At 41.9% G+C, this 26,797-nt stretch overlaps 9 protein-coding genes across 9 annotated transcripts; 5 read left to right on the top strand and 4 right to left on the bottom strand.

The window, feature by feature from the left end:
• Window positions 1–3,610: 3,610 nt before the first annotated feature.
• On the bottom strand, window positions 3,611–4,381 carry BCR41DRAFT_290202 (calponin homology domain-containing protein; the record flags this gene model as incomplete). The annotated part of the gene is made up of 2 exons (XM_022020342.1): window positions 3,611–3,782; window positions 4,194–4,381. Coding segments are annotated over 2 exons (360 nt in total), but the record flags the coding sequence as incomplete, so codon positions are not given.
• A 2,404-nt stretch (window positions 4,382–6,785) lies between these two features.
• BCR41DRAFT_356518 (inorganic pyrophosphatase) lies at window positions 6,786–8,304 on the top strand. The gene is made up of 5 exons (XM_022024659.1): window positions 6,786–6,901; window positions 7,034–7,269; window positions 7,435–7,585; window positions 7,692–7,980; window positions 8,101–8,304. Exons 1-5 carry the CDS (start codon window positions 6,838–6,840, stop codon window positions 8,249–8,251), a joined length of 891 nt encoding a protein of 296 aa, XP_021879985.1. The 5' UTR covers window positions 6,786–6,837; the 3' UTR covers window positions 8,252–8,304.
• A 1,190-nt stretch (window positions 8,305–9,494) lies between these two features.
• On the top strand, window positions 9,495–11,742 carry BCR41DRAFT_381367 (hypothetical protein). Its single transcript, XM_022027304.1, has 7 exons — window positions 9,495–9,739; window positions 9,865–9,891; window positions 10,050–10,169; window positions 10,292–10,403; window positions 10,539–10,753; window positions 10,857–11,196; window positions 11,325–11,742. Exons 1-7 carry the CDS (start codon window positions 9,714–9,716, stop codon window positions 11,610–11,612), a joined length of 1,128 nt encoding a protein of 375 aa, XP_021879984.1. The 5' UTR covers window positions 9,495–9,713; the 3' UTR covers window positions 11,613–11,742.
• A 96-nt stretch (window positions 11,743–11,838) lies between these two features.
• On the bottom strand, window positions 11,839–14,699 carry BCR41DRAFT_338265 (tRNA synthetases class I (M)-domain-containing protein). The gene is made up of 6 exons (XM_022022109.1): window positions 14,457–14,699; window positions 14,207–14,323; window positions 13,799–14,092; window positions 13,628–13,679; window positions 13,011–13,530; window positions 11,839–12,918 (listed from the first exon to the last, which is right to left on the bottom strand). The coding sequence occupies exons 1-6, from the start codon at window positions 14,513–14,515 to the stop codon at window positions 11,963–11,965; spliced, it is 1,998 nt and encodes a 665-aa protein (XP_021879983.1). The 5' UTR covers window positions 14,516–14,699; the 3' UTR covers window positions 11,839–11,962.
• Window positions 14,700–15,114: 415 nt separating this feature from the next.
• Window positions 15,115–16,902, bottom strand: BCR41DRAFT_371935 (hypothetical protein; the record flags this gene model as incomplete). Its single annotated transcript, XM_022026645.1, has 3 exons — window positions 15,115–15,146; window positions 15,270–16,506; window positions 16,627–16,902. The coding sequence occupies 3 exons, from the start codon at window positions 16,900–16,902 to the stop codon at window positions 15,115–15,117; spliced, it is 1,545 nt and encodes a 514-aa protein (XP_021879982.1).
• Window positions 16,903–18,641: 1,739 nt separating this feature from the next.
• Window positions 18,642–20,033, top strand: BCR41DRAFT_338261 (hypothetical protein). Its single transcript, XM_022022108.1, has 3 exons — window positions 18,642–19,417; window positions 19,523–19,537; window positions 19,615–20,033. The coding sequence occupies exons 1-3, from the start codon at window positions 18,989–18,991 to the stop codon at window positions 19,957–19,959; spliced, it is 789 nt and encodes a 262-aa protein (XP_021879981.1). The 5' UTR covers window positions 18,642–18,988; the 3' UTR covers window positions 19,960–20,033.
• Window positions 20,034–20,113: 80 nt separating this feature from the next.
• BCR41DRAFT_356513 (hypothetical protein) lies at window positions 20,114–21,691 on the bottom strand. The gene has a single exon (XM_022024658.1). The coding sequence runs from the start codon at window positions 21,369–21,371 to the stop codon at window positions 20,244–20,246; it is 1,128 nt and encodes a 375-aa protein (XP_021879980.1). The 5' UTR covers window positions 21,372–21,691; the 3' UTR covers window positions 20,114–20,243.
• A 2,522-nt stretch (window positions 21,692–24,213) lies between these two features.
• On the top strand, window positions 24,214–24,873 carry BCR41DRAFT_104822 (hypothetical protein). Its single transcript, XM_022019336.1, has one exon. It carries the CDS (start codon window positions 24,382–24,384, stop codon window positions 24,655–24,657), a length of 276 nt encoding a protein of 91 aa, XP_021879979.1. The 5' UTR covers window positions 24,214–24,381; the 3' UTR covers window positions 24,658–24,873.
• Window positions 24,874–25,693: 820 nt separating this feature from the next.
• BCR41DRAFT_307983 (fatty acid hydroxylase superfamily-domain-containing protein) lies at window positions 25,694–26,621 on the top strand (the record flags this gene model as incomplete). The annotated part of the gene is made up of 2 exons (XM_022020887.1): window positions 25,694–26,061; window positions 26,165–26,621. The coding sequence occupies 2 exons, from the start codon at window positions 25,694–25,696 to the stop codon at window positions 26,619–26,621; spliced, it is 825 nt and encodes a 274-aa protein (XP_021879978.1).
• Between the last annotated feature and the right edge of the window lie 176 nt (window positions 26,622–26,797).

Below are 26,797 nucleotides of genomic sequence, written 5' to 3'. Positions count from 1 at the left end.
GAAGCGTAGATAGTAAGACTTACGTCAAAAGAAGCCTCTTTATGAGCTGTTACTCTGGCCGTAACTTGATCTAATTGATGTTTGAGCTGCTCTAGTGTCTTTGGATTGAGATCTTTTTTTTTTTTTTTTTTTTTTTTTTAAAAAAAAAATATATATATAAAAATGGGATATGTGTTAATGTAAAATAATAAAAACCTCATATCAATTAATCTAGATGCAATACTGTTCATTTCGCTTCTACTAACCTGCAGTTCCGTTACGCTCATCGCACTTTTCTAGCAAGTCGGCATAATCTTCCACAATGTCTAGCAGTTCAGAATAATAGTGAGATATACATATAAGCGTTAGAAAAGAGTGACAACGTGTAAAGGAGAGGAATGCATTTTGATAAAGCTTTACCTTGACAGGCTGAAATCGAGATACCAAGCTCTTTCTTCGATTCTGCAGTCTGCTGTGACCAGACCAAGCGCTGTCCGAGAATCTCTAGTTGGAAGCCTTCCTTACGGTTTAGTAAATAGAGACGTTGAAGATGCTCTCTCAATCGTTGTTGATGTTGCTCTGCTTCATGGTACTGCTTCATACGGATCTGATCCAAGGATTCGATGCCGCCTGACAGCTGGACAGCTTGATGGAGAGCCACTTTTAAGTTCGAAAGCTCCAGCATGCGTTGTCTTTGGAATTCTTTCAGACTTGTAAGCGTTTGATGGTTGATCTCTTCAACATCATGCAACTCGTCCTCGCTCTTTCTCCACTTAATGTCGCCATCTGCAAGGCCATCAGCCGTAGCAATGCCTCGTTCCAGAATACCCTTCTCTGTCTTGTCCAGATATTGCTCTAATGTCTCAACACGGTCTATGAATTGGTCCCATAGAATATTCCATTGCTCTCCAACTTCTAGACCAGCCTGAAGGATGGTTTGGGCCTGTTGAATTTTGACCAAATGTTCTTTGATTTCTTTGAGAAGAACAATGCAAGATGGATCCCGATTGATATGGCGATAAACTTTGCTCTGCTCGTGAAGAACAAATTCATTGGAAAGCTGGCCATAGCGCTCAATCATCCCGCCCAAACTATTCTTCTGACTGGCATCTGTGACCTCAAAGGCAGCAAACCTTGACTCAAGCTCACTCAATTCTGTCCTCAAGGCCTTAAGTAAACCTGCTACTCGGCGACACTCTGCAATAGTGACAATATCTCTCTCCCGATCAACTTGAAGCGCCTTGGTATCACTTAAAAGACGATTGACGCTCGTAACTCTGCTTTGAACCACGATCGGGTCATGTTTTGATCCAGGGACGCTGACTGCAGCAGTTGTCTCAGAGGCCATTTCATTAAATTTAATATATTCTTCCGCCTCAAATGCAACAACCGCATCACCGACATCCTTGACCATTGTTTTATACTCGGTAAATGGTACTTCATCCTCCAAAGTAAAGTCCTTTAAAGGGGCGTCAGCATAAAGCTTGGATCGGAACTCTCGTAGCGTCGTCTGGCAGGATCCTGCAAACTTGAGGAATTCCTTCATTTTCTGGTCTGCCTTAAGAATATTCTGCTTGTCGACAAAAGTAGAACGAAGGTCAAATACAAGTTTGCATACAGCTGCATGTCGGATTTGGATTGCCTCCCAAACAATAGGAAGGGTTTTATCGGTCTTGAAAGATTTCTCTAAACAGCTGTAGCTGTCTTCAACTTGGCTCACGGCTGTTTCAACATCTGTAGAGGGTTGAGTTAGTACCCAGCTATTGACAGCATGAAAAGCAGTCTCAAGCAAGGAAAGAGTCGAACGCATAGCAAAAAGGTAGTCAAGGACACGCATTGCATAAGCACAACGTTCCAATTCCTTGGGTAGCATATCCTCCACTCTTTCCAAATCCCTTTTGATTTCTTGAGTCATATCTTGGACAGTTCCAGTTGTTCGCTGTGCAGTAGCGTCATTAGTCTCCGCCATGCCTACGATTACTGCTTCAGAGTCTTGATCCAATTTCTCAATTGTAGTTGATTTAAATTCAATCACCCTGGCCTGCTCCTCGTCCAACTTCGCTTTAAGCTCATTAGCCTCGGCCCGGTATTGATCCAGATTGTCATCACGGGACTGATCTCTAGCTAAGTATTCTTTGACAGTCTCACCAGTGGCCCAAACATCCTCTAGCACATAGCTTGGCGCATGGAGGGTCGCGAGCCACTCTGAACTTTTCTGAATCCATTCTTGTGACAAGTCGAATGTGCTCAAAAATACACTCAACAAACGGTCATTTCTTAAATTGTTCTCAGCTTCCTTTACACTAGAGTCCAGTTTTGGGAGACGCTCGGAGCTGACTTGCGCCTTTTGCTGCTCAAGATGCTCTGGGACTGTGTAGGTGTTGGAATCCAGCAAAGTTGACAGGATTTCAACATACTTCTTCAGTAGCGTACGAATCGAGAGCAAGTTGGAATCTTGATGATCGAGAAGCGTGAGTTGCGATCGATCCTGAGGGCTATCATGAAGCCGTTTCTCGGCTGTAGCTTGGAGCTGTTCTTCGAACCGCTGAACATCGCCAAGGATACGTTCAATCTCTTGCGAGCATTCCACGATCCACTGTAGCTCCTGCATAATGTTTTTGGCTTCAGATATTCTCTTGTTGAGGTTGTTCCAGGTCGTATCGATGCTCCACCACATTTTATCGACCTCTGTAGATTGTTCAGCTGTTAATTCAGGAGACTCGTGATCCAAGAGCTCGTCACGCACAGATTGAAGACGAGTCATTTCTTCCTGTTTGTCCAATTGTTCTTCCTCTGATTGCTCGACAGCAAGATTAAACGGATCTATATCTTTTGAACGATCAAGTGGTTTAGAGGTATCTGGTATTTCAGGAAACTCTTCCTCTTGTCTTTGAAGCCGTTCTAAAAATTTTGTCGACTCCTGCAGGTATAGGCTCAGTTTTTCGTCCAGCTCTATTTGCCGTCTTTTCAGCTCTTCGGGGTCCATGGGTTCTGGCTTTCCTGTAATGAAAACTGAATCCAACTCTGCGATACCTGAATCAACAGAGTTCAAGACTGAAAAGCTTCTCTGCCGTTTACCACCATTTGCCTGTTGAAGGAGCATAGCCTGCTCACGCTCACGTTGTTCACGTCTTAGTTTGCGTGCCAAGCTCTTTGCTTCTTCCTCTTCTCTGCGTTTCCTCCTTGCCTCCTCCTCTTCTCTGGCCTTCTCGACAGCACGAATGGACCAACCCTCGATTTCCATTCTTCGAAGACGGATGCGCTCCAGTTCCTCTAGCTCCTCTTGCTTCTTGCGTTCTTCCTCTTCTTGTACCCTGCGCATGGCTGCTTGCTGGTCTTCGCCTGCCACAGCTAGGCGTTCCTCTTTGGCACGAACGCGCAAGGCTTGGAGGCATTCTGCAAGAGCTGGATCCTGTTGCTGTTGATGTTTGGCCATGACAAGGTAATACTCTGAGACATATGTCATAAGAGATCTTTCATCTGGCGTTTCTACATCAACTAGATCTTTGGGGTCGAGCAACCGAGGAATGGATAATTTTTCATAAGCAATATCGAAGACTCTAGTCAGAGTACTCCGCCATTGTTCGACAGTCTCATGGGGCATCTGTAGAATCTCTGGATAAAAGTCTGGAATGTACTCCGGATCATGCCGATGAATCAATGCTGCAAAAGCCACTCCTGTCCTCCATGATCTGTGAAAATCTTGAATGGGCTGGATAATGTCTGAGTAATCCTCAAGCTGGTAACGCACCCATCGTAGTAGTGCCTGTTTAGCATCGACCTGATGCTGTGAAGGACCCTTCCTTTTCCCTTTTTGTGTCGAAATAGGAGCAACGCTATTGCTTTCATCTTCCTGTTAAGACAATCAGAAGAATATATTTTGATTTGATAAAAATGTTTATAGGTTAGCTTCAGTTTTTTTTTTTTTAAGGTCGTTATGCGGAGATATCTTTTCAGATTGGCATCACGGGTGGGCGGAAATTGCTCTCAACCACCCAAAAACCATAATAAATTAATCCGTTAAAATAAGATAAAGTAAAATAAAGTAAAAAAATAAAAATAAAACAAAACTATGGAGTATCTCTAGAATGAAGTAAGGAATTGGTGATATTTGTATTTAAAAAAGTAAAGAAAAAGAATATAGGTTGTTGCTGCGCATTAAAGTGGTTCTCAGCTACGTTACCATGTTCATCTCTTCAATCAGCGATGGATACAGTTCAGTCATGTTGTTGGCGATAGTCTGGATCTGGAACCGATAAATAATGATCCAAATGAGACCGAGTGTAAGCTTGACATTTCCGTCGACAATATCTTCATTTCCAATTCTTCCAAGCGGCTCATCTGTCTTCTTTTCCAAAAAAGATAGTGCCTTGGAGACGTTTGCCATCTGATGGATACGCATGTTGCCGCGTTCAGGCTTGAGTGGTTCTTTTGAAACCACTTCAAGCAATCCAACAAGCCTTTTACCATCCCTAAGGTCTTTTTCTATAGAGGTCATGGGTCCATAAGTGGTTGTGGTGGCGAGATGAACATTAACCCATCGCATGAATGCAGTTTTTTGTGTGTCAGTTTGAGATGCGGCAGGAGCGGATTGACGTACAATGTCTTCACCTCCTTCGAGATGAAGTGGTAGATGATGTCCTGTAGCACTAGTGGGAGATGAAACACCGACGCCATGTGAGGTGCCTATGCCTGAAGTATTAAGATTGCCTGTTCCAGTAGCCTGAAACCGCTTATTTTTGAGTTGCCAGGACATGGCTACACTGCCAATGCTGTATTGATCGGCTTAGGTATTAAAGTTATAAGGTTGTTGTCAAGAGGATGATAGTTAAGGGTCGTTATGTAGAAGGCAAAGACGGAAAGGGGAGAAAAAAAAGAGAGAGAGAAAGGAAGGAGAGAAGACTATGTGTGTCAGATTGAGAGTAAGAGAATGAGTGTATGAGTGTATGAGTGTGCACCAGGTTTTCTTTGAATATTTGTTTTGTTCTGTTCTCGTCTATCGCCACGGCAATAGGGAGAGTATAAAGTGATATTAGGGAAGATCTATTCTACAAGTTGGAGGCAGAAAGGTGCAAGGAGACAATCAAAGCAGATAACAAATGAACGTGATGCAAATAAAAATTAGAAAGTAGGCAATAAAAGAGAGTAAAAAACAGAGGGAAAAAAAAGTGAAATATGAAAGTGAAAGTAAAAGTGAAAGAGAGAAAGAGAGAAGTGAAAAATCGAGAGTGAAAGAGAAAGGGAGAGCACAAAAGAGAGAGAGATACACAACAGGCAGAAAAGCAAGAGCGATAAAAAGAGCGACAATAATATAAAAGAAAAAAAAAGAATATTTTTTGGTGAGCCGACAGTCTTCTCGCCTGCATGTTTAATTAATTTATTATGGCATTGCTGTACACATAAAAGCAGAGTCGGGTTCCAATGAGCGGTGTACATGTACAATATCTTGGAGTATATTTAAATAAATATGGGCCATGGATCATGGCTATGGCTATATATAATATATATATATATATATTTACTATGCGTAAGTTTTTTTTACAGGTAAAGGGACTGCATAGGGCTGCATTGGACTGCATTGAACTCGGACTTGAAATTTGTAAAATCAGAAATAGTGCTTACATGAGCCAGTTTTCTTGTTCCACGTGCTTCTTTATTCTGGCGACTGTTCGGTGCTTGTTGGTTATCCAAATCTGCTCTGATTTCACCGGAATTGATTAGCATCCCCTGAATAGCTGCCATCTAGGGGGACTACTTCACTTCGAATGGACAGGATTTACTGTGTTGTTCAAAACAATAAAACTTGACTGAAAGTCCGCTAATCCTCAAACTATGAGGCAAATAATGCCTCTGAACGCTTCAATAGGATTGTGGCGAGCTTTTGGGGTGCAGAAAAGACAACATTGTCTCTTTTGAGCAATCAAGGATATAGGATTTGTTCCTTGGGGCAAACTTTTTGAAACCACGCTTGTTGCTAGTAAAAACACAAATGGTTCCCGTTTTCCGCATACTTTCAGCCCTTCCACAATCCAAGGGCTGTGATGTCGCCATTAAATGTTACATGTTTGTCGAAGCATCAATACATCCCTTGCAAAAGTTCAGATGTATGCTAAGAATTTTGTTTAAGGGACGTAGAGTAGTCAATGACATGTGGTAGTGTTCAGGTGTTTATATAGTATCATATGGAGTCCGAACAGTCGCCTCTCTCAATACTCCAGGAATAACAGCTATTTCTATTAAAGACGATGAACATCTGCAAATATGACATCGAGGAATCAAATATATTATTTACAAAAGACGCTAGAAATCAGAAATAGTTATCAGTGTTGTGCGATTAGGATAGAAATAGCGGATGGGGCTACAGCCATTTTCAGCGCTATAGGGAGGCGAGTGCGAGGATGTTATTACAACGGTTAAGGATTTAGAATCCAAGAGAGTCGCGATCAGAACACGCGTCGTAAACGATACACGTGGCTGGTAGTAGCATGCACAACATTTGACTGTGAGTCTTAATTTACGTGTTTTACGTGTCAACAATAGTCCAATCGTGAGGAATCAATAGCCTAATTGGCACGGTTAGGATGACTGCCAGAGATATGATGGTAGCTTGAAGATTGATCGTTTCTTGCTATCATAACACGGTAAGCCAAAAGAGCAAGGAAAGCAGAGGAAGCAGGAGATAGGATTATGTATGGTGCCATCATGATTCCAGATGGCATGACTGAGGTATCTTGTGTGCAAGTCGATTGAGGGGCATGAAATCCCCGATCATCAAGTCGTCCTCTTAATTCCTTCCGTCGTCTTCTTTTTTTTCTTTTCTCTTCAACCTCACCGTCTTTTCAAATTTTTTCTCACATTATGTCTGAGTTCTCTGCCCGCGCCGTTGGTTCTGCCAACACCCTTGAGCATCGTGTCTTCATCGGTAATTAATAACTGTACTCATCAATACTAAACATGACAGAGACGTGACTCAAGGGCAGAAGCCGAGAAAATGAATTCGACCATGTGGAATGTTAAACCTGAAAGCAATCTTTTTTATGCCATTTCTGACTAGAGCGCAATGGTACCCCTGTCTCTGCATTTCACGATGTTCCTCTTTACGCTGACAAGGCCAACAACATCTTCAACATGATTGTTGAAATTCCTCGTTGGTCAAACGCAAAGTTGGAGATTTCCAAGGATGAGCCCTTCAACCCCATCAAGCAGGATGTCAAGAAGGGCAAGCTGCGCTTCGTCCGTAACTGCTTCCCCCACCATGGCTACATCTGGAATTATGGTGCTTTCCCTCAGGTATGCACTAATCTAATCATTCTCTATTGACCTTTCCTTGAATTGCTCTTAGAAGGAAAAAAAAAGAAAAAAAAAAAAAAAAAGCGTACGACACTGGAAAATCTTGTATATCATTTACATAACGCGATGCAACATACTTCTCATTTTAATGGTTCGCTCTCATAGACTTGGGAGGATCCAACTCAGTCCCATGCTGAGACTAAGGCTCGCGGTGACAACGATCCTCTTGATGTCTGCGAAATTGGTGAGCAAGTCGGCTATACTGGTCAAATCAAGCAGGTCAAGGTCCTTGGTGTCATGGCTCTCTTGGATGAAGGTTTCTCTATAATCAATTGTGTTCATCTTCTTGCTTATTGAAAAATAGCCTATCTCTACTGAAATTAACATGCTTTTTGAAATCAATCATATCTTATCATCGATAGGCGAGACTGACTGGAAGGTTATTGTCATTGATGTTAACGATCCTCTTGCTAGCAAGTTGAACGATATTGAGGATGTTGAGCGTCATCTTCCTGGTCTCATCCGCGCCACTAACGAGTGGTTCCGCATTTACAAGATCCCTGATGGCAAGCCCGAAAACCAGTTCGCCTTCTCTGGTGAGGCCAAGAACAGAAAGTATGCATTGGAGGTCGTCAAGGAGACTCATGAAGCCTGGGAGCGCTTGATCAAGGGTGCCATCCCCTCCAAGGCTGAGGCCTACGATATTCAGGTGTAAGTTACTTATATATATTTATCCGCGTAGTCATCAGGAATACGCAAAATTCGCAAAGAGATGCATGGACGATTGATCTGATTTTTTTTTTTCATCTTTTTGCTTTCTCACGCTCATAGGAGCAATCTCACCGTTGAAGACAGCCCTTACAAGGTCTCTCCCGAGGACGATGCCGTCAAAGCCGTCCCTGCTGCCTCCGATAAGGCCGCTGCTCCTATCGACCCCTCGGTTGACAAGTGGTTCTTTATCTCTGGAACAAGCAACTTGTAAATAACCAACTATTTATACTTTACCATCCATCCCAGCATTAATGCTGCTTCCTTTTTTTTTCTTTTTTTTTTTTTTTTTTTTTTGCAAAAATAAATCAAATGCATTTATTTACTCCTTCCTACAATCCTTCCGGAAATAAGCATCAAAATGAAGCAAGTCAGCAAGATACTCAAAGTGAACTGTAAAAGTTAGATTACATATCCCTCTTAACTACACTGCTGTGCGTAATATAGCAATGAGCCATTGTCAGGAACCTAAACAAAAAGGATCAGCTCTGTGTGCAGCAAACAGTCCCTTCCTCCCCTCAAAAAAGCAACTTATTGTAACACCCGAAGCTCAAATCTGATTCCTTGCAGTGTCGAGTGCGCTCTAAAGATCCTTTAAGTGCTATTACAAAACGCCGGATTCTTGACACGGACACAACACTAACAAGTTACAGTTTCTGTGTTAACCATGTCCTTGGCCTCACACGATCTTGAGTAATGACATAACCCAGCTAAAAGATCAGCTCAACGTATCCTTCCTACCTTATTTGAGAGCTATGCCCATACTTCTTTTTATTAGCTCCCATACTTCATGAACACTCGACAGTATGGAGTTTGTGCTTAGAATATATTTCTATGAGCAATCATCATGCTATTAATTATGTTTGTGGCGGACAGAATGTTCGAGCCTGCATTAACAAAGCTCTTTCAGGAGAATGAAGTCCTGAAAGTAGAACTTCCGGTTCTTGAGGCTCCGGCGCCCCCAGATACGGTGTAGTAGCGTTTGGCGCGGAGCAGCAGCATCTTTTCGGGTTATACTATAACAACGCTGAATACCATTATTGAACGTCGTAAACAAGGATTAACGCCTCAACAAGTACGAAGAAATCACAAATGTAAACAACTCAGACAACATAGGATTTATACTAAGGTGCCCCATTAATATTTTGATCCCTGGAGCTAAATATGAATGGCTTCCGCCTGTAACTGCTGTCTTTTTAAGTTCAAAGAGCTGCACACAGTCAAGCATGGATGTCTTGCTCTGGGGAGACTTTCTTCTGGGATCCCCTCCACCGTTGGCAACGTGGCTCTTTATCCGAAACGCCATTGGATCCTTGAAGTAAGCGCGACATCAACTCGGGACAGATGTTGACTGACCACGTGACTATTAGTGACGTAATTTCGGCGCATATTGAGCTATATCCTATGCATGACGTGTCGCGTCGCATGCGTGTGCTTGCATTCTTGACAAAACCTCATTTCATTTTAATGTTCACTTCTCTCTTTCAAACATTACACACTTCATAATCACAAGGATTTATATATATATATATACACATACCAATACATATTCTTATTCGAGCCCCTTTGATTCTGGAACACCAACAGACTCTTCAAGGAAAAGGACAAAGTCAAAACCATCAGTGGAAAGTTAAACATACCTCACCTTACAAAAGGATAGTTCTATAATCACAACGATGGTCTTGGAAGCTTCTATCTTAGTGTAGGGCACTATATAAATTTGATTTCAATATATTATTTCTTTTCGCAGGAGATAGTATATATTGAAGAGCACAAATAGGGCTGACTGTATCATATTTCATTTCAAACTTTGTATCAATTGATTAGCCTGGATAACTCAGAATGGATGAGAAAGTATGCTCACCGGATCAAGTCGATAACACCAACTGCTTTCTACGCTACAATACATCTACGTTCTTCTAACTTTCCCCCTGCATCTCTCTCTTTTTTTTCTTTTTTTTTTTTTTTTTTGCACATCATTGGACGTTGTGGTCTTCATCCAATCCTTCTAGTGGAGACTATACGCCAACACGTTTGGAGGCTCAGGCTGATGCTGTCAGCTTGATTTTTAACGCAAAGACCCAGTCTAATCCCGAGAATACAGTCAGTTTGATGACCATGGCTGGAAAAAGGCAAGGCAGAGAAAAAAGCTATTAAGGAAATCATTTTTTTATGGTTGATCTGCCTATACTTTTCTCTTTTTCTCTAATTCTCATTACAACTACTATTCCTATTTAATGTGGGACATATATAGCCCTAAAGTGCTGGTGACATTCACATCAGACATGGGCAAGATTCTGTCTGCTCTTCATAATGTCTCCATTGGTGGTCGAGCATCCTTTACGACTAGTGTTCAGATCGCTCAGGTAAGCCTAGCCTGTGTCTCCTTGGGCAATAATGAAATGTATAAATTAAAAAAAAAAAAAAAAAAAAAAAAAAAAAAAAAAACACCTATGTATTCGCTCACTAATCGAAAGTACACATGCCTACGCAATTTATAGCTTGCGCTGAAGCATCGTCAGAACAAGAATCAAAGACAAAGGATCATTGTGTTCGTAGGAAGTCCAGTGGAAGAGGATGAAAAGATGTTGGTTAAACTGGCCAAGAAACTAAAGAAAAACAACATCGCAGTGGATGTGATCAACTTTGGGGAAGAGGCTGAGAACACAACAAAGTTGGAGGCCTTTGTGGCTGCTGTCAACAACAACGATAATAGGTATGTCAAACTCATACCCATAGGAACTAAAGTGGAATTTCCATGGGAACTTTTTACTAACAATTAATTGTTACTATTGTAATTTGAATTTTTGATTTCCCAGCAATCTTGTCACAGTCCCACCAGGACCACATCTATTGAGTGATGTCCTTGTCAGCTCTGCTATTGTCGCAGGAGAGGATGGTTCGGCACCAGCATACGTCTCCAGTGGTGGTGGATCTTACGAGTTCGGAGTCGATCCCAACTTGGATCCTGAATTGGCACTAGCACTCAGAATTTCAATGGAGGAGGAGCGCGCGCGTCAGGAAGCTGCTAATAGCAGCGCCGCCACAACAGAAGGCGGAGCAGAAACTACAGTTGCTTCTACTCACGCTGCGTCTGCTAGTGCTATCTCAACCAGCGATGACCTGCTGGCTCAAGCACTCGCCTCATCACAGTCGGATGTATGCCTACACTTCTTGTCTTTTTTTTTTTTTTTTTTTTTTTTTTTTTTGCTTGCAAATTGACTGCCAAAAAGTAAACCCTGCGATTTGTGTTCTAATGTTGCTAAATATCGATTGTGTTTTCTTAGGATGACCACAACATGGAAGGACTGACAGAGGATGAGGAGATGCAACGGGCAATTCAAATGTCAATGGCAGGCAACGACAACTCCTCAGCAGCAGCTGATGAAGCAATGCAAGATCCGGATTTCATGAATTCTGTCTTAGGCTCGCTTTCAGGTGTTGACACCACAGATCCCCGTATCCAGAATGTCCTTCAAGGTTTCTCGTCGGCTTCGAACAGCGCTGGAGATGGTAAAGCGGACGACAAGGCGGACCAGGATAAAAAAGATGACAAAGATAATGAGAACAAGTAACATATAATTCACAGACAAATAGGTTACAGTAAATAGTATCAGGCTCAAACAACCATAAAGAAAAAAGAAGATTCCGATCCTTGATGAAAAATGCTTAGATTGATGAGCTTAGAGATATTGCGGTATAGGGATTTGAAAATAAAAGGAATTAGGTACAGCTCTATCGTTCCAATACTTTTTTCATCTCCAGTTGCAATGATCCAAGTCGTTCTTTGGGATAAAATGTGTTCTAAACTCTTTTTTTTTTATTGTTTGTTTAACTGGCAGATTTAAAATATATACAAATATAAATATATATGCAACCTGATACTTTTTTGTACTTTACTTCTAACCATTATTCTAGCGACCACTTAGACTGTGAGCTTGGCAAAAAGATCTGCGAGATCTTTCTTAAGAGCCAATAAAGTCTGGACCTCGTTCTGAACAACAGCGTTATCAGCTTTGGCAGTCTTCAATTCCCTAACTTTTGCGCCTTGCTCCTCGATCTGTTTCTCGAGCGCAATGGCCTCAGCAGGCTTTTCGCCTTGAAAGACAGGAGCAGCGGCCTTGGCTGCAGCCTTCTTCTTCTTCTTCTTGTCATCAGGCTCGGGCACGGACGAATTGCCGCCGTACTTGTTTCTCCAGATATCCTCCATCTTTTCATCAATGCGCTTGAACAGGTACTCGGCCTTGTTGATGACATGTCCGGCCAAGATGGCATCGATTCTGAACTCATCAGGTAACAGGCGGAGTGGGGCGTTGAGCTGACGGACAATTGAGTCAGAGGTGGAAGGCATGTAAGGGAATAGAATGGCTGACAATAAGTAAATCAAGTTCAAAGCAGTAATAACAACACGGTCGCAGCGGTCCTTGTGTTCTGCAAAAAGAGTATTGTCAATCTTATTTTCTTGCAAATAGACATTTCCAAGGGCCGATATCTCCATCGCTAGACGAAGAGCCTCACGGATCTTCACGTCATCCAGAGCCTCGATGTATAGCTTGAGCTTCTCATTAACCTCGCGAATCAATTTTTCGTCCGATTCCGTAGGAGCAGCTGCGGTCTCGAGCGAAGGGACGACATTATCATACTTGGCATTCACAAACTTGATCACACGATTCACAAAGTTGCCAACATTGGCTAACAACTCATTGTTGTTACGGGCAATAAAGTCTTTCCACAGATATTGAGAGTCGTTCGTCTCGGGACGATTCGAAAGAAGATAGTAACGCCAGACTGAAGGAGGAACTCCAGTCTCTTGAACGTTATTACCAAAGATACCGACACCACGCGACTTTGAAAACTTGCCAGTCTCATACTGGAGGTATTCTATGTTTGGTGCAAAATATGCAATGTCAGTCATGATATCATTCCTCAAATTACGAGGAAAATTGCCAAATGGAAAATAGAAATTAGCTTACCAGTGGTACTAAGAGTATTCAAGAGTGTCCATTCCTCGCCAGTTCCAATCAAAGAGCTTGGGAAGATGACAGTGTGGAAGGGGACGTTGTCTTTACCCATGAACTGGTACAACTTGACATCCTTGGGGTTCTTCCACCATTTCTCCCACTCCTTGGTATATGTGGCCGTGATAGATGGGTATCCAATAGGAGCATCAAACCAAACATAGAAAACCTTACCCTCCCATCCTTCAAGAGGGACAGGAGTACCCCATTTCACATCACGAGTAATGCAGCGCAACCTTAATCCTTCCTTGAACCAAGCTTGTGTAATGATCCTACCATTCGCAGACCATTTACCCTCAACAGCTGCTTTCTCGGCCCAAGCTTCGCACCTGGCTTGTAGCTTACCCAAATCCAAAAACAGGTGTTTCGAATGCTTCTGGACAGGACGGTTGCCATCAAGTTTGCAACGAGGGTTGATAAGATCTATTGCGTTCAATAGATTTCCGCATTGGTCGCATTGGTCACCACGGGCATCCTATCAGGATAAAAGTCAAAGGTACAAGAGAGAGAAGTCAGCTTGATGTTTTCTTCATTGGGAAACTTTTTGTTTACAACGAAGTTGATCTACATACATCGTAATTGCATCTTGGGCAAGTTCCTTCAACAAAACGATCCGCAAGATATCTATCGTTTTAGGAAGGAGAAAAATCATTGAAGCGTACAAGTAGAGTCAGTATCTTCCTTATCTCAATTGAGACAAAGAGTAACCCAACCTAGTAAAAAGCTTCTTGCTTGTCTCTTACCTATCGCATTGGCTACAATAGAGTTGAGGCATAGAATCCTCGACTAAGAGATCACGCTCGTATAATCTCATGAAAATGTCCTGTGCAATCTTTGTCTGCTCCTCGGTCGTAGTTCTTCCAAACTTGTCAAAGTCAATTTCCATCCATTCATAACACTGTTTATGAATTGGGTGGTATTTGTCACACAGTTCCTGGCATGTTACGCCATCGGACAACGCCTTGGTTTCTGTTGCAGTACCATACTCATCTGTACCACAAATGTAGAGTGCATTGATACCACGTACACGTTGATACCTTTTTTTTTTAAAATAAAAAAAAAAATAAAAAAAAAAATAAAAAAAAAAAAAAATGAGAAATAAAGATTAAAAACAGAAGTTGTAGCACCATCTACTACTTTTTTTTCTTTACCTTGCATAAACATCTGCACTAAGAGTGGAGCCGATAATGTTGCCCAAGTGGGGAACGTTGTTAACATAAGGTAGGGCAGAGGTAATCAACACGTTACGCTGACCGGGAATTGGAACCCTGCAGTATCACGATGTAGCACAGTGCTCAAATGTCGTTAGTACCATAATGGACCTGTATCCATAAAGATGATTCTTTATTTCTTTCTTTCTTTCCACTGCAAAGCACTCATAAATAATCCAATTTGTCTTACTTGTGAGGGTTCTTGGGCGGAAGCGCAATTCCAGCTTTAATGGTTGTTGGAGATGACATGGTGAATCCGATTTCTTTTGACTGGGGAGTTGTGTTGTTTGTCTTTGTGTCCTGGTAACACGCTGTTCTTAAAGCTTTTTTTTTCTTTTCTTCTATGGTATGTTGTAGGAAAGTCTCAACAGTAAATGCGAATATTTGTTTCTTCTAGCTGTTAATGAGGAGGGTTATTGATGACAAAAAAAAAAAAAGAAAAGAGAGAAGAGAAGATATTTTTACAAAAGCACACAACAATTGGTGGTTCTTTGTTTCTTTCTGATCCGCCCGCCCTGAAAAAAGACGTGCTTTGTATCATGTGACCCTTTTCTTTTTCATCTACCCGCAGCACATTACATGTACCCAGTACGAAAATATTGATGCACTATGCTATGTGCACCATGTGTGTCAGGACTACGCCAGTACTGTATTAGGAGTGCCGGACAAAAAAAAAAAAAAACAAGAAGTAGTTGGCTTTAAAAAACTTCTTTTTTTGTGCCTGGTACCTTGAATACATTTCATTAGCCTTCTCTGAGTCATTCTGACATACTATTTAATTACTGCGCTACAATAATTTGGTGTGTGGGTATAAGGAAGGTAAAAGAAAAAAGGAATCATTGTTCTTTTTACAGAGCATCAAGCTGTGCCTGTAGCTCCGCTATATTTTGAAAACAAAAGATGTATGTAAATATTCGTCGATTAATGAACAACGCATAAAACGCATACAATGTTCAATGCCGTGCTTAAAAACAAATTGAATATAACAATTAGTAAACCTTACCTGCCGCTTCGTAACTTTCTTCGGCAACTGCGGCTTGAATGTCGCGTTCAAGTGCAAGCTTTTTAGTTTCAGTGTTTTCTATTACAGCCGTTACAGCAGTACTAGCGGCGCTATTCTCTTCTGGCGTGTCGGTTGATGTTGTCGGATGATTCGCTGGTTGCACTAAAAAAGCAGATACTAATACTACTTCTTCTCGCCCAAACCGTATCCGCGATAGTTCTTGCAGATCTTTGATCTCACGTCGCAATTCATCAAGAACCAACTGAGAAAGTTGACCCATCGCCGCAGGAGCCGCCACCCTTGGGTCAGCGGCAGCAGTAGAGTGTTCTGCACTATTACAACCGTCCGTTGTTGCAACAACATCTCCATCCTTTTTGAGCTGTTTATCCTCTGAACCAGCGGTGGATGAGACTGTAGCGAATGCATCCAGCCTGGAAAGAATATCAGCTGTCGCCTCTTGGATCTCTTTAGACAAATTAGATTCCTCATTCCTCGCATGCGTCCTTGCCTTCTCGTACTCTTGCCGCAATGCTTCAAGTTGTTCTTGTACACCAGGCTCACTGATCCTAATTGTCAGTTTTTCTAGCTCTGCCTGTTGCTGTCCAATTGTGTCCCGGCATTTCGCAAGTTCACTCGAGCACCGTGAGGCCTGCTTAAAATCGCGACGTTGGACTGATAGCGCCTTGAGCGACTCTATCGTTCCCATGCGTTTTTGCGTTGCTTCCAGGGCTAGTTGCAGATCAGAGATCGCTTTCTGGTCTGCAGAACTCCGGCTCGTTAGTGCCTCAATCTTTGCTTCATGCCCCTTCAATTCCTCCATTAAACTAGAGGCCCGCATATTCCAGCCAGCCTCCTTCTCTCGGAAAGCCTCTTCCTCCAGACGCAGTTTTTGTAAGGTAACTCGCTCTACCTCAAAGAGCTTTCTCACCTGCTCAAGACGGTCTCGCTGCAAGATAATATTTTTAATTTCTTCCTGAACCTCCTTCTGAGCAGCTTCGGCTTGATGGGCTGTCTTTTGGACGCCAGCTTCTTGACGTTCGAGATCCTGTGTCCTTCGCTGAATATATAATTGCCGACGCTCCAGTTCTCGTTTTTCGCGTGAAGCCTCACTGGCTTTATCGTCAAATTGTTTAACAATTGCATTGATCTTTTTTTGAAGCATATTAATATTGCGAGTCAGTTCTTTGTCTTTACTGTTCAGCAGCTCCAGCTTCTGTGTCAACTCTTGAATCTCGGCCTGAATTCACATTTGAAAATATAATAAAGGGAAAAGATCAAATTGACCGATTAGAATGAGTAAAATATATAAGGACCATAGTGGCTATTCAAAAAGAGTAGCAAGAAAGACGAGCATTACCCGGGTAGCATTTTGCTTCACAATCAAATCATTCATTTCCTCCTGCTCGGTCTTGGTCTCCTCTTCCATATGCTCCAATAGCTCGGCTTCATTCTTTTCCAAGAAATCCTGGCCAAGCGCAATATCACTCTTTTCCTTCTCTATCTCCTCCCTCTCTGCTTGAATCCTATCCATCTCTCGGTCAAAAGCCTTATTCATCTTTGCACGGCAGTCTGCTATCTCGTTTTCTCGGGCTTGTTGCATCTGCTCCATTTCTTGTAGTACTTCCTGATGCATTTCTGAAATAGACTTTGCGAGTTCATCCTGTCGTTTCTTGCACTTCCAAAGCTCCCCATCTGTCTTGGCATAGATTGCCTCGAGTTTCTGTATTCGTTCTTGAACAACACAAACTGTGGTCGCTGCAGTATCCGCATCATCAAATTGCTCCGCTTTGGCCGCTTCCTCCTGCTTCTGTTCACCTATGTTCCGCCGACTGTATAATGACAACAACTCCTTACATAACTCCGTTTTATGAGCTGAGAGTTGACCCTGCTTCTGTATCAGTTGCTGAAATTCGGATTCAAGGATTGAGAGTGAATGAGCCGCCTTATTATGTTTAGCCACTCGCTGTCGTCTGGAAGAGGATGCTCGATCAGCCACTACGGAAGAAGATGTGGATAGCTTATGGCCCAAACCAACATCAAATGGGGATGCATGGGCCTTGGGACTTGCACTGTAGCCATAGCTCTCTCTCGTGGGTCTTTCATGTCCTCTGTCTGAGTGGGCACTGCTTGAACCAGAATTCCTTCTTGAAGGTAAAGAACCATTTCGGAAGAATGATATAGACGGGGACTCTGCGAGAGATGATGAATTTTCGGGAGATCCCCAACGCAGCTTTGATGGCTCATGATCGTCTGCAAATTCCAAAAGGCTGCTCTGTGAAACTGCTAGAGAATTATTTTGTAATCCAGAGCCCGCCTTACTTGTCTTATTGCTCTTGTAGTTATTATTATTAGATGGGAGAGCTGGTATCATGATAGAATTTCTGAGTGAAGACAGTCCAGACACAAAACCTGTACTGGAAGAGGGGGTTGATCTCAGTTCAAAAGTTGAAGAGTTGGGCCGTGAGTCCTTGTTTACTTTGGAAGAAGAAGAATTTGACTGTGTATGTGGGCCTTCAGTAGGAACAAGTTGTACACCCGTAGAGTAAAATAGCGTGCTGTTCGTTATTGGTTTCTGTTTGGGTGGATGTGATAGTTGGTGATCTATGAGTGGAGGATGTTCAGTTGAATGCTCGACTAAACCTGCCGCTGCCTTTTGTGTCTTGGGTCCCCATCGCTTCTTTTTCGGATCTGAAGGAACAGTATCGTTGGTAGCCGTATGTACACTTGTATGGCTGGCATTAGAGGTACTATTGACATTGATTCCAGTCAACTCTATTCCTTCTGATAGTGGTAGTAAATGCTGTGAATTCGACAGGCTCGACGGGACAGCAAATGCTGTAGAGCATCGAATACATGATGGATTTATATTGGCAGTGAGACAGTAGATCCTACAGTAAAATGAACAGAAAGATAAAAGAAAAAAAAAAAAGCAAATGAAACTCTTACCGCCTTCAGAGATGTTATCCATGCCGAAACGCTGACTTGCGCTCAGGTCTTCACGAGAAACAAAGGGATGGCTAGGCAATGGAGGAGATGCGTCCTCGATGATGAGGCTTGAATGTAGTCCTTGTCTTTTATCAGATGGACCGCTGCCTTTATCATCGTTATCTTTGCCGTGGCGCCACATCTGTAGAATATCGTCGTTAAACACTGACGAACCCCTGCCGCTATGTTGGTCTATAATAGAGCCGTCAGAGGTCCTAACCGTTTAGTTAGAAGCATCGCAGGTTTCTTTTGGGCAATTAAGATTCGATATTGAACAGTGTAACATACCACTCGAAGACGATCCAGGAATAGAGGCTTGGCTTCGCTGTATTATTGTTTCCTTTGGCGACGCGTAAAATGAATGAAGTATGCTTGTATTCCCTTCACAATAGCTGTCATCATTGCCAACGTTTGAAGATTTCTCAGCAAGATTATGAGGACTATCGTGCTCGCTATGACGCTTTGACTGGTGATTCTGTGAGAGTAGTCCAGTATGCTCCTTACTACCATCGTCATCGTAGTCATCAGGCTCCGTGGTAGAAGGAGGAGATGAGCGGCCGAAAAAATTGCTAAGATTTTTGTTCATCCCTTGTTGCACTGATGATGTTCTTGGGCTAAACTAATTCTAAGCTTTGAATGAAACATCATACAATGCTGGAATGCAAGCTTACGATCACATGATATTTAACTACAAAAAACCATGCCTGCTTGTTTGCTGTTTGCTTGTTTAACCAATGTCATCTGCCTACGGTACCATCGCCCGCCCTGTCTCTGGGCTCAGCCTCTCGTCTGTCTTACCTCGCCATGCGACATGCCGAAGCAATGAAGCCCAAGGAAATGGAAAGAATGCAACCTTGTTCCGCATTGCTTCTCAAAAGGAAACACTTGACAATGAGTCACAGATCTATTCTTTATCAGGTGCTACGCATCATACCTTAGTAGAGACTATGCATCAAGTATTCAACGGAGAAGTTGAGCGTGGTGATACTTATCCTCAGGAGTTTGCCTTGGATGAAACCCATTTTGAAAACTACTTCTTCTCTGGAGATTCATTTGTATTAGTCAAGGGCAATTATAAGCAAGCGTCCGATGTTCCATTGAGAAGTACCGAGGATTGGGAGGAGGAACTTTTAGGCTTCTTTTACATTAAGCCTAATTACCCTGTAAATAGAATTAAAAAAAAAAAAAAAAAAAAAAAAAGGAACACAATGTTTTGATCTATTCCTCTGGCTGTGCACTTATTCTTTCTGATATTGTTTTGCCAATAGGGCCGTTGTTCCCACGTAAGTATTCAGGCAAAAAGGCAGAGTATTTGATGACATTGTTGGTGACACTAAATTTTACCCTTTTTTTTTGATAGATTTGTAACGGAGGCTTCGTAGTCAACCCTATCCATCGCGGTCTTGGTATCGGGCAGATCCTTGGCAAGGCATTCTTGAAAATCGTCCCTGTCATCGGCTACAAGGCCTCCATGTTCAATCTGGTCTTTGTCTCGAATATAGCCTCTATCAGATTGTGGCGCCGTCTCGGCTTCAAGGAAACTGGTCGGGTTCCAAAGGCGGGTCGCCTCCGTGGTCAAGGCCAAGATATGTCTCTTTCTAATAGTGGAACCAGTAGTAACAAAGACAATGAGGGTTATGTGGATGCGATCCAATTCTATTGGGATTTTGAAACCATGGTAGTTCCTCCAGAATACGACACATAAAAATTAACTCCCTTCCCATCTCTGGATTTTTTATATGACATGTTTAACTTTCTGTATTCATGCAAAAATAAAAGTGATGTTTATCATGATCTTTTTTTATTTTATTTATTGATATTATTTACAAGGAGGAGAGGTGGTGGAGAATTTACAGGTACAAATGAAAAAAAAAAAAAACCAAAAAAAGTCCCGCTGGAAAAAATAGGGTGAAAGGATGGAGTAGAGATGAGAGGTTAGCAAACAAATAAGGAGAATTAAAGGAAAAGGAAAAGAAAAAAAAGTTTCTCTTATGCAAGAATCTTCCTGAGGCCTTCTTTTTGCGCTGATGTAAGCTCTTTAGGGAACTTGACATTGAAGCGGACAATGAGATCGCCTCTTTGTCCAGGCTTTTTAGAGATTGGCATTCCTTCGCCGGGGAACCGCTCCTCTTGACCGGGTTGGATCACACGCGAAGCAGAAACTGGCAACGTCCGTCCATCCAAGGTCTTGACTGTCTTTGAGAACCCTGTCAAACCTTCTAGCAGTGTGAGCTCCAGATCAACGATCAAGTCATCGCCACGACGAGTGAATGTCGGGTGAGGCTTCTCTTCAATGATGAACTCAATGTCTTGTGTGGCACCATTGGCCAACTCATCGCCTTCATTGGGAAAACGAATCTTTGTGCCAGCCTTCCAGCCGGGCTTGACATCAACGGTAAGGATCTTGTCGGTGGATCGTCCTGATCCATCACGAACTTTGCGTGTGACCTTGAGGCGCTTGGTAACACCCTTGAGCAAGTCTTCGAGCGAGACGACTAGGTTGCGGACCAGCGCTGGCGGCTTCTCGGGTGCAGATTGTTGCTGCTGTTGTTGTGCCCGGGCTCGTCCGCCCATACCAGGGATGCCACCCATTCCTCCCATTCCTCCCATGCCGCCCATGCCACCAGGCATGCCTCCCATACCACCCATACCGGATCTTGTACCCGTACTGAATCCGGGCATATCATCATCTGCAAATCCACCGCCACCACCAAAGGATGAGAAGAACTGTTTGAAGATGTCCTCTGCGTCCGTTGGTCTGAATCCACCTCCTCCCATGCCAGGACCTCCAGAAGTGAAAGTGAAAGTGTGTCCACCACCACCAGGGAAGCCACTGAACCCGCCAGGGAAACCACCGGCACCACCAGGTCCGCCAGGGCCTCCGGGGCCGGCACCGCCCTTAAGACCCTCCTCACCATATTGGTCAAAGATGGTACGCTTGTTCTTATCGCTCAAGACTTCATAGGCTTCTGAAATGTCATGGAACATCTTTTTGGCATCGGGAGCTGAGTTCTTATCAGGATGGTATTTTAGAGCAAGTTTACGATATGCCTTCTTGATCTGATCTTCGTCTGCATCTTTTGATACGCCGAGGATGTTGTAATAATCTTTTCCCATGGTTGCTGTACAGTTGTTGTGTTTGGGAGTTCTGATGCGAGATGTATTATCTTTCTATTATTGGAATATGTATATGAATGTATGTATGAATGTATGAATGAATGTATGTATGAATGTATGAATGTGTTTGTGCGAAGAAAGATGTTTGTGTGTGTGAAAAAGTGGAGTTGAGGAAGGAGGGGGGGAAGAAGAGAGAAATGTGCTTTGTTAATGGTGGCATTTTTTATAGACTTGGGATGTCAGTTCATGACTTCATGGAATATAAATGAAGTCATGGAGTCTTCCTCCGCTCCTGTTTCTAGTAGACGCGAGAAGTTGCTGGAAGGACTGTAGTAAAAGAGTAAAAGGCAGAAATATGACATTTACGGGGTGTTTGATGACCAAACCAATAATCTGTATTCAGATTCGTCATTTTAAACACAAGCTGAATTTACCAGAACATCGGCCCTTCAATTCCTGGCTCAGTCGTTTTATCGAAAATGTCTTACTCTGTAGAAAAAAATGTTTCAAGGTATTCAGTGCTTGCAGTTCATTGGAAAATCTGAATATAAATATGTTGGGTAAGAGGCTGCTCAATAGTTCGACACTTTTTCTTTTTTGCCTTTTTTCCGAATTTAATTGTTTGCAAGTACAAGGTGGATGGTGTAAGCTTTGATTTAGGATGCCACTTCCTGGCAATTCTGCCATCTTCAGAGGTTTACAAAGATTTGTATCTTTTCCTGTATTTGGAAGAATTTGCAACGTTCAAGTTCTAAAAGAGTAAAAGAGGTTGACACCCATTGTAGGCGATTAAAATAATACGAATATTCAATTATTGGTCTGTCCCTTCGTCATGTGCGAGTGGCAGGCAAAGCATGGTACGTGTAGTCTTCAACGAGTGTCAAAACAGCTTCTCCAATTGCCTGTTCAGTAAACTGACAATATGGTGTTTGTATCTTCGTCTATTTACAAGTACATGTACATTTTTTTTATTAAATCCAGCTCATTCGGAAAGGTTTTCAATACCCGTTTTTCGTTTATCCTTTAAGTTTAAAAAGTTTACTGTTCACATGGATAAATCCATTCCCGGCTCCCTAATATACAAATATAACTTGACCACGCTAAGCTTACAATCTCTTTCAACAGCCATACAACTTCTATTTTTTTTTTTTTTTTTATTTTTATTTTATTTTTTTTTTTGATTAATCATAACTGGTAACATCACACGTACTCATATGGTCACGAACACATTCTATCCTTCTTATTCTTTTCTTATCTTGGATAGACTTCAGAAAAGAGCTGAGTGAATGTTGAATAAACACGGAGCCGAGTATCCTTTCAACCATTTAACCATCCTATAATTTTAAAGTTTGCGTGGAGGACAATGGATGTTTACAAATAGCCACTCGAACCTAAACTGCGCACGACTTTCCATGTGGGAGTCATCAGTACTTTTAAAAGAGGCGGATCCTTGCAATTCAATTCCCTATCAATGGATCTATGATAAGCTTATGAAAAGCCTTAGTTTATCATCCGATACAATTGGAAAACTTGCATTGACGTTGGATTGCTGAGAGATCAGGAATACTATTTTCCTTTGTACCTGTGTATATGATGAGCTGCGCAAGCACTCACTGCCAGATTATCTTTTAACTTGTTTTTTTTGCTTTTTTTTTTTATCTCTAAAAACGATATGCACTGCGCGACAGGATTCTGGCTCATTGCAATAACAAACAACAAAATACACAAATCAATAAGTAAAACATGTGTCTTTGAAACAACTCTAGAGCAGATAATTTTCTCGTTGGCAAAAGGCATACCTTTTTTTTTTTTTTTTTTTTTTTTTTTTTTTGGCTTTTCGCAGGATCCTTCTTTCCCCATTCACTCCTCTTGACATCCATTTCTGTGCAACCTCTCTTAAGGAATGACAAGATTTTTTTTCCCGCGTGAGGAGGCATTTTATAATCCAGTAAGGAGATATTTTTATTTTTTAAAAAAGCGCAGCTACGATGGTTGGACAGCAAATGTGGCAGGTCCAACTAAACCAAATGTCCCTGTGGACAATTGAGTTGAGCATCTGAGCAACGGGCACACAATGACGATGTAAGATTGATGGTTGTATACAAACAATATTGCGGTTGGATGTCTACTGCATATTTGTAATGCTCAATACATATTTTTCTTTCTCAAATTCTCAAATAGGGAAAATACGCCAACCAAGTAACAAGCATATGCAATTCTTCAATTAAACCAAAGATGAAAACTTTGGCTGTTCCGGGCTGTCGCTCTCTCCCTCTCTTTCTTTTCTTTGATTCATAAATGATTCAAAAAAAAAAAAAAAAAAAAAAAAATAGAAATTGAGTCGACAAGGATGCCAAGAATATGGGACAAAAATTAGAGGACAGGTTTATGGCAAGAGAGTAGACGTTAAAGGCGAAGACAGTTTGGAAAGTGTCCCGGTTCCAGATTCAACAGCAAAACAAAAGAAATGGCAGAGATGCAGAGTAACGTAAAGTGTCTTTTTTTTTTTTTTTTTTTTTTGGAGCGGAGAAAAAAAAAAAAAAAGAGAAAGGGACGGATGAATAATATTTGCGTAGTCATTGAACTCCATTACATTTACATGTTTACACTACGTTACGATTCAATCCAGATTCAAACGGTTGCCAGTCTTAGTTACTACTATCCTTGGACCTGAATTATAAAATGATCATGTCCCCAGCTTGCATCCATTTTTTTTTTCTACTCTTTAATCTCTACTGTTTTATTCCCCGTACTCCATATCATATTCAACATTTCATGCAGATATTACATCGATCCTTTGACGATGTTCAATCTCTTCCTATTCGCGTAAAACATAACACTCGCTCAATTCCTTTTTTTTATTGATTTCATTCATTCAGTCTTTCAGTCTCTCATTCTTTCAGTTTCTTTCAACATTCCAACTCTTGTCTTTACACCTTGCTCTCATTTCCCTCCTTTATCGAATAAAAAAGAAAGAAAAAAACCATCGACCACCATCCTCTTTGCAACCATGGCGCCCACGGTCCAAACTCCATTGTTTTCCTTCATATCTGACCAATCACTGGCACTGCTACTGCCTGTAATTGTATACTGGGTCTATTCTTTGATTTTTCACTGGATCTCCATCAAAGAATTTCCCTGGTTCGAAAAGTATCGTATCCATGACAAAGAGGAGGAAACCCGTAATAGAGTTTCTTTACCAGATGTCATCAAGGCTGTCATCGTCCAACAGGCTCTTCAGGTAGGAAGAAACAAATGTGATCTTCGGTTTGAGGGAAAGACTTGAAGTTCATGAACAGCTATCTGATAAACGAGGGAAAAGAGAAAATAGCAAAAAGGACTTGTGACAGAGATCTTATAATGTGTGGTTCTTCTCTAGTTCTTCCTTCAAGGAAAGGATTGGTTTACTTCATCATTCAAAAACAACGCACCCTGAGGAAATTCCAGTGATATATACTACTACACAATGCAGATGAGGTGGTTGGGCCCCAGCAACAGCAAGCGTGTGAAAAGGCAAAGAGGAGACGATGAAAGGAAAGAAGAGGTGCATGGTATGATGACACCATGACTGTCATCGTTTCCTGGATGCATGATAACCGACTCTGCAGCCAGACAATGCGTGCTAAAACTTGATATTCAGGAACCATGTTTGTCTGCCACGCTACTTCATATAAACCCGCTGCGCCGTGTCCTATTTCATCCCTCTTGTGTTGCTGCTGTTGAAATAAATAAGAGCCGCTTCGTTTCCGCTTTCCTCAATTCAGCCATTTTATCAGAGCTCTTTCATCCTCTCTCTACATGAACTTCCGATTGCGCATGATAATTCAGCTGGGTTGAAGCTCAGGACTCTGGAGGAAAAAAAAAAAAAAAAAAAAAAAAAAAAAAAAAACCAGCAACAACAAAAGGGAGAAAAAAAAAAAAAAAAAAAAAAAAAAAAGCGGCGCTCTGATTGCAAACACGTTCATATTTGATTTCAGCCTCTCCTCATTTACTTTCCAGTGCAGCTGATATTGGCGGGAAAAAGAAACTTGACAGGACTTTTGAGGATAGTCAGACGACGGCAGTTCTGTCGCGGGATGCACTGTATTCTCTTTCTCTCTAGTGAAGAACGTTTTTAACGTGAGTGCTAACCATTATCGATTTCTTTCTCTCCTAACCTGGCTTTTGTTTAGACTGCCCTTGGCTTCATTGTGGTCCTTGCAGATGATTCTGAGATGATCTTTGACGACGAACTGAGTTTAGCCAGATACCAAAAGTGGATTACATACCTTGTTGCCACATTAGGATTACAGTCGCTCGTTTCCCAAGCCAATATTGCAACCATGGCGCATGTATGCTATTATTATCTCGAGTCCCTTGCTCGCTTCTTTGTTGCCATGTCCTTCCTCGACACTTGGCAGTACTTCCTTCACCGCCTGTTCCACAACGTCCCATATCTCTATAAAAATTTCCATTCGCGCCACCATCGCCTCTATGTGACCTACTCATTTGGCGCTCTTTATAACCACCCTTTTGAAGGTTTCTTGATGGACAGTGTCGGTGCCAGCTTAGCCTTCTTGATTTCTGGAATGGGCAATCGTGGTGCCCTCGCCTTCTTCTCTTTCTCGACTCTCAAGACTGTTGATGACCACTGCGGTTACAACCTACCCTTCAACCCCCTCCAGCGCTTCTTTTGGAACAACGCTGACTAGTAAGCTTGTTTTTTTTTTTTTTTTTTTTTTTTTTTTTTTTTGGGTGTAGCCTTGCATTAAAACAAACCCTTGCTAATAATTTGCTTTATTTTTTAAACATAGTCATGATATTCACCATCAAAATTTTGGTATCAAGAGCAACTTCTCTCAGCCTTTTGGCACTATTTGGGATCACCTTCTGGGTACACATATGTCGCGTGAAGAGGCTAACAAGATCATCAAGATGAAGGAAGAACGTAAGGCAGCTCGTCTTACTGCCCTTAATTACAATTCGACCTCTTTTGATGAACCGACTCCTGTGGCTGCTGGGCCCTCACCTAGTGTCAAAACATTCAACAAGGATGAGGATGTCCATAGTAGTGGTAACAACAGTGGGAACGACAGTCACGAAGAGACAAAGGGCGACAAGAGAGCCACGGTAAGACGGCTCTCTGTTGGAGCTGCTTCGCCCAATGGGTCTAGTGCAGTTGAAGTTCACGGCTATCGCGAGCTTCTTTCGACTCGTGTGCGTTTTGACAATGGATTTGTCTCTGGCAAAGGGCAGGGCAAGGCTCTTTGAATTTTCTAAGCATTTTTATTCCTTCTATTTTTTTTTTTTTTTTTTTTTGTGTGTGTGTAATCTTGTAATATTCCTATTGTCTGTATAAAACAAATCCACTATTTTTTATATTCAATCCTTCTTATATCTTTCTCGGCTAACAAACCTTCGCAGGCACGCTGTATACATTCCTTTTT

The sequence above is a fragment of the Lobosporangium transversale genome (genome assembly GCF_002105155.1).
Source record: "Lobosporangium transversale strain NRRL 3116 chromosome Unknown BCR41scaffold_26, whole genome shotgun sequence".
Taxonomy (NCBI): domain Eukaryota; kingdom Fungi; phylum Mortierellomycota; class Mortierellomycetes; order Mortierellales; family Mortierellaceae; genus Lobosporangium; species Lobosporangium transversale.
The sequence above is the reverse complement of the archived record's forward strand: the minus strand, read 5'-3'. Positions and strand labels throughout refer to the sequence as shown.